Consider the following 6,740-nt stretch of genomic DNA (forward strand, 5'->3'; position numbering starts at 1 on the left):
AAGCATCAAAGTGACCATCTTGGGAAAAATAAGAACTTTGCAGGATGCCTTTATACTTATTTTGAGCTTTGGTTTTGTTTTTATTTTGAATTACTTGTTGGGGAGGAGGAATATATTGCAATGGCTTTGATACTTAGGGCCTGTAAGGGTATCCAAGCTGGCCCTGAGTCAGTGGGCAGGGAAATGAGGGCTCTGGGGACTCCTCAGTCTCCAGTTTTGCATGATGCCTCGGTGGCAGCAGCGTTGCACCCGCCCAGTATGCAGACTAAATGCATGAGCCCCTTGCTTGATGCCCCACATAAAGCCAGACCATGGGGAGGTTGCAACCAACTTTTATTGTTGCCTTGTAGTGTCTTGCTGGTTCTTTCTTTTCTCTTTAAACATAGGAGCCACTTTTTAGGAGACTGGACATTGTGAGCAAAGCATTTTAACTTGCCAATTTTCAACTAAGCTAAATTCTGCATTTGCTTAACTAACCTGAACCTGTGTCCACTCTCCTTTGAGTGCACCGTCTTACTGTGCACTCTGTTTTCCAACTTTCTAGATATGAAAAATGCTTGTTCTATAGTAGGGTAAGAGCTCACACACCCAAGGCAGCAAGATAACTGAATAGAGCAAGGCTTTTTTGCCACTTTGGCAAAGGCCAGTCCACTGCTGTAGAACTGGTATAAGCCTGAAGGGAAGTAGCTACGACTTTCCATTTTTCTTAATTCTCCCAATAGGCCGCTTCATGGAAGAGGCCTCCCTGTAATAATTTTCACCTAATGAATTAGCAGTGTGATTATTTCTGAAAGAAGAGACAAATTGGGCCGCAGAGTCTTCTTGTGATTTAAAATGAACAACTCAAAGTTTCTTTTGGTCTTCATCAAAGGACATACTCTAGGGGGTATGTTGTGAAGACATTCAAAAACGTTAGCTGTTCTATCTTTCAATTTCAAGTTATTCCGGAGACTGCCTCCATGTGAGTTAATTACTTTGCTCTGGAACTAGCATTATTGTCATTATCATCACCATTCTCTCATCATCATCTGATTAATATTGTGGATTTTCCCCCTCTGCTTGCATCTTCTTTTGACGCACTCTGGAAGAAATGTCAAGAAGAGACGGTTTGATCCTACTCAGCAAGGCCCCATCTGAATCAGCTGCGCTGGATGGACACCACCTTGCACTGTTGGATTCTGAGTATGACATACTCGCAGCAGTGTTGCCGGAACTATTAAGTTTGCAAACAAAACCTTTGGGTGGTAATGACTACGGAGCTAAAGTTGGGGTGACAAGGATGGGGTAAAAGAAAACTGTCTCTTTTGGAAATAATCTCAAAGAACCCCTTTCACCACCTGTCAATAAAGGGGGAGGGGGCAAAAGACCATGCTATAAAAAGAACTGTTCCAGAATCTTTTTTTTCCCTAACGGACGAAGGAACAACACACACACAAAAATTAAGTGCAATAAAGGAATCATTAAAAAACATAGTAAATGATTTTTTTTCCCTCAGCCTGCTGGCACTTAATATCTTCTAAATGATTTGGCATGATTTTTTTTTCTTTACTACCGATGACAAACTCCAGTGGCATGAAGATCTAATTTTCGAAAGGGTAAAAACTGCATGGCATATATACAACAAGCTAGCAAGCCAATTCTCAGCAAAACCTGCAACAGAATTCCTAAGGTGAAGATGACAGATGAACACACAGAAGCTGCCTGGGCCTCTTCACTTAAACACATCCCCACACCCCATCCTCTCGGAGCCCCACTACTTACCCCCCACCTCCCACCCTCTATAATCCCCACTCCCCACTGGAGACCAGACCAGGGCAGAACTCCACGGACCTTGCTCTTGTTGATTCACTTTCCCCATTGTGTTTTCTCCTGGACTGAGCATCCTTTGGAAATGGGAGCTGGAATTTGAACAATGATGCTATTGTATAGTTCTTTTATAAATGTAAATATGGAAATAAGAGATTTTGACACATCATTTCCACTTGTCTGTATTGAGATATTTTCCTTGTAAAGGGTCTCTGTAAACTTGAGTTTATTTTTTGCTCCCCATCTTTTTTGTTTCTTGTCTCTCTTTCTCTGTCTCTGTCCTTCTCTCATAACATGTTATACAATGACTCTTGGGCTTGCTTAAAAAGACAGATGTAGCCACAGATACAGGGAGTTTGGGCACAAAACAAGTGCAGTTTAAAGTTGGTGTGCATTAAACCAAAAATAAACAAAAGGGGGGGACACAAACAACAAAATAACCCATATCAAAGACACAAAATTATGTAAGTGGAAATATATGTACTAAGTCTCAAAAATTTTTTGATGTCATTATAAACCTATGTATATAATGTAAGAAAGTAGACACCCTTTCAAATTAATCACAAAAGTGCCAAGCTCATGATTTTGGTTTTCGGTTTTGACAATTTTCTTTCCCTGTCTTTAATGTGAAAGGAGGATAAACTTAAAGCCTTAAATAAAAAAAAAAAATTTAAATGTTAAAAGCTTGGAAAAAATTAAACTTTCCATTCTATTTGTATTTGTTAGCGTCAATATTTCATCCATGCTTATTTTCCTGCCTCAAAATATATATGGTAGAACCCTGTTGGAAAAGTGGTAATGAGAATAGAAGGAGCAGTTACCTTTGTATCCACGTTGTTAACATAGGCTTTTATGCTGTGCCATGCTTTCAAGAAACCTTGTTTGACCTCCGGCATTTTACTGATCAGTGGACCGTTGCACTGGATTATAATGGGATTCTACTATATACAAATCCACATTATTCTTCTCCCTCCAGCCAGATTTGCAGATGTAATCTGGGCTTTCCAAGTCCCTCTGAGTTTCCTTCACTTTTACTGATTTTTTTCTTCTAAATATGGTCAAGATAGCTTCTGTCACATGTTAAATAAATAAGCTAAAGAAATTCGGTCCCAGCTTTGTTTTAATGTACAAACCTGTATGTGATCACTTCAGTGAGCATCCATCTATAGATGGGCTTTAGTAAAAGACTGTCCCAAAGAGCCCCTACTTCTCTAATGCCCTTTTTTTTTTTTTTTTTTTTTTTTTAAGGAAAAGGACATGCAGTTTTACTCGTCACTTCTTTATGACACCAAATCCATTGCTAGATTTAGCTCTTGGTCCCTTTTCAGCAAGATTCATGTTATCAGTCTTACAACTTTGATTTTGGAAAGTTGGAATGCACTGCTTAACACAGTGGATTTTTTTCCCCCGAGGTGTCTATCGTTGGGGAAGTACCACAGTCATAGAGCAAAAACTTTAATTTCTATTTTCTACAATAGACCATCACCAAACATCTTACTATGTTGTTGCTTTCTGAGTAATAGGTGCTACACAGGTAGGCGGGCTTTCTCTAGGACTAGCTGTACATTTATATTGTAATAACAGGGCTATCTACAAGGCCTCTCAGCCTTACTCCTGGCTTCATAGGACACAGGTAGCATCCCTCTAGTTAGCGGCAATGGCTCTTTCAGCTCGGAGGAAGCTTGGAGGAAACTCAGATTACTTGGTATCTTTTCCTGTTGCTGCATTGCTTAGTGTTTCCTTGTTGCTGGTTCCTACTCTCTAGTAGATACTAAGCTGCTGCGAAGTACACCATACACATTTCACTGAGATTCCAGAGGCACCATGGTGACTTAACAGAAATAAAATCATGGTGGTTACAAAACAATTTAAATCTCTATTGTTAACTTTTAAGCATTTCACAAACAACATTGTAAATGTGCGATGTTATGTTTTAAATCAGACCACAGTGGTCCCCAAATATTATGTACATATGGCAAATGTCAGTGTAACTTTTTGTTACACTGGCAATTTCATAGGTAATCGAACCTATGCTCCAATGTTAAATTATTTGTGTATATGTAAAATACACAAGCTTTAAGCTATGTGTGTATGAATATGAAAGATAATGCAACCATATCAATCGTAAAAATGGATTATAATTATTTTTGATGGTATTAGGTTATGTAGTTTCAAACTCTTTGCTGTATTTTCTTTTGCACATGCCATTCATTTGCTAATTTTTGTGGTGTGGAGATTCCTTTTTATTAATTTGAGCCCAAAGCACAAGTGTATCACTGTTTAATGTTACCCAACAAGAGTTAGTGTTAAGTGATGATCAAGTTCCCATTTCACCTGCTCTACTTTTGCTGCGTTAATTAATGACACCTGGATGAGGAGACATGCGCTAACTTCATTGCTCATCTGGGATAGTGCATGAGCCCATTAGAGCTACTCCTACTAGATAACTGAGCAGTACACATAAGTGCATGTTATGAAACATGAATCACATAGAGCTGTGGAGTTTTACAAAGTGGTGTGTGGTTTTTGTTTTTTACTATGCAACGATGGGAAATGCACAAACTTTTCAAAGACTAGTGTCTGAAGAACTTTACAAACAATACTTGAATCCTTTCTTTAAAGTTATCCCATCATGTTTTATAGTCATTGTTGCTTCCATTGTTAATTTCCATTTTTAAGTGCTTTGTAATTTTTTTAACTGCACTACCTGAAGTTTTGTTTGAAATTAATAAACTCATTCATATCTTGTTGGCTGCCTATGAATGGAGATTCAGTAGTCATTGTATGCATCTTTAAGTCAAATGTGTATTAAAAGTTTCATTAACATAGAATGTCGTAGCTTTATACTTTAATCAGTTCTTTTAAACCCCTTTTCTGTATCGTCTTACATTGCTGATTAAATGACTGTGTGCCTGATATCATCAGAGTTTTAGCATGGATCCAAAGGCTCACTGAAAATTTAAGCAGTGGCACAAAACAAAATCTCTGATTATTGATAAATATATGCCTGATTAGGATTCAGTTTCATTGGATTCATTGGACTCTTTTGCTTTTTATAAATCAGAAAAAACCTACCTTAGGATCGATTATAGGTTTTTTTTTTTTTAGTGTCTCCCTTCTGAGTTTTAAGAATGGATAGCTAGTAATCACATCCACACTTTGAACCTGGTACCAAATGTATGATCAAGCAACAAAGAAAATAGAAGGAAATCTGGTTATATAAATTGTACTATAGGCCGGGCGCGGTGGCTCAAGCCTGTAATCCTAGCACTTTGGGAGGCCGAGACGGGCGGATCACGAGGTCAGGAGATGGAGACCATCTTGGCTAACATGGTGAAACTCCGTCGCTACCAAAAAATACAAAAAAACTAGCCGGGCGAGTTGGCGGGCGCCTGTAGTCCCAGCTACTCCGGAGGCTGAGGCAGGAGAATGGCGTAAACCCGGGAGGCGGAGCTTGCAGTGAGCTGAGATCCGGCCACTGCACTCCAGCCTGGGCGACAGAGCGAGACTCCGTCTCAAAATAAATAAATAAATAAATAAATAAATTGTACTATAAAAAACATTCTAAGGAAGGCATTTCTTCACAGCTCCCATGGGATTGGTCACCAAATTATGTCCCTTCTTCAAGAATGTCTTCAATATGTCTCCTCTCCATCCCATTGCCATGCCTTGATTTGGCCTTAACAGACACATGGATCTCACATGTATCTACAGCACTGACACACAGTTGCTAATCTGACCACATCACTCCTTTGATGAAAGCATTGCAGGGCTTTTCATTTCCTGTAAGTTAAGGCTCAAACTTAATAACACAACGTAAATTCCTGCCCACCTCTCATGATCTCAAACCTGTTTCTTTTTGTAGCCTCATTGACTCATCCTCTTGTAGTTGCCTTAAAGGCCCCCTAGAGGAACCTCTTGTACTCAAGGCCCAAAATCTTATTTAAATGTTAGTCCGTTACCCATAATTCTTTTGTTTCCATGTCATTTCATGTAATAAATATAGAAACACTTTAAAATAGCATGAATATTATACTTAAAATTAGAAAGCTTATTAGAGTATTTGAGTGTTGTTTATGTTTGACTTTAAATGATTTGTTTTTGTGTGTGTTTTCCTTTAAGTCATTCTGTTTTTGAGGATGATGTTGAAATGAGTTCTACTCCATGCTTCCTTGGTAACTGGTTGAGAAAGGTGACCCAGAAACTCCCTAGATAATAGAGCAGCAAACCTAGAGTTAAAATTTGATGTGAATAAATAGATAATCCATATGCTTATGCTGGAATTCCCAAGTAACTTTTAAAATTTAAAATAAGTGCCCTTTAGTTTAATGTGCAAAGGTTAGGGAGTTCCACTCACTAATTTATTCATTCAGCATATTTATGTCTCTATGCTATGCCAGGAACTCCTAGGAACTGAAGGAACAAAAGAAAATTCTTGGCTTAAAGTTGCTCACAATTTAGCAGGAAGAGACATGTTTAAAAAAGTTTTTTCTAGACCCAAGGTGATGAGTCTACTAAGCTACTCTTGTGCTGGGAGTAAAAAGAAGAGCAGTCAAGCCTGTAATCCCAGCACTTTGGGAGGCCGAGACAGGTGGATCACGAGGTCAGGAGATCGAGACCATCCTGGCTAACACGGCGAAACCCCATCTCTACTAAAAAATACAAAAAAACTAGCCGGGCGAGGTGGCGGGCGCCTGTAGTCCCAGCTACTCGGGAGGCTGAGGCAGGAGAATGGCGTGAACCCGGGAGGCGGAGCTTGCAGTGAGCCGAGATCCGGCCACTGCACTCCAGCCTGGGCGACAGAGTGAGACTCCGTCTCCAAAAAAAAAAAAAAAAAAAAAAAAAAAGAAGAGCAGTGATGGGTAGGTGGGCGAGGGATGCAGAAGCCTTTCTAAAAGAAGTGAGTTTGGAACTATATTGAAACGTGACAAGAA

The 6,740-nt window shown here is 39.2% G+C and overlaps 1 protein-coding gene across 3 annotated transcripts in view; it reads left to right on the forward strand.

Annotated features, from left to right (window-relative positions):
• ADAM23 (ADAM metallopeptidase domain 23) overlaps positions 1-4,986 on the forward strand; it is a 172,430-nt gene extending 167,444 nt beyond the window's left edge. For 2 of the 3 annotated variants that reach the window (XM_007965996.3, XM_007965995.3), the window contains one exon: positions 1,089-4,985. In XM_007965996.3, coding sequence (XP_007964187.1) covers positions 1,089-1,137 — 49 coding nt within the window. In that variant the 3' untranslated portion in view covers positions 1,138-4,985. Of the gene's footprint in view, positions 1-1,088 lie in introns of all 3 variants that reach the window. The other variant, XM_007965997.3, reaches the window with a different exon arrangement.
• Positions 4,987-6,740: the final 1,754 nt, after the last annotated feature.

Source organism: Chlorocebus sabaeus, chromosome 10 (genome assembly GCF_047675955.1).
Source record: "Chlorocebus sabaeus isolate Y175 chromosome 10, mChlSab1.0.hap1, whole genome shotgun sequence".
Lineage (NCBI taxonomy): Eukaryota > Metazoa > Chordata > Mammalia > Primates > Cercopithecidae > Chlorocebus > Chlorocebus sabaeus.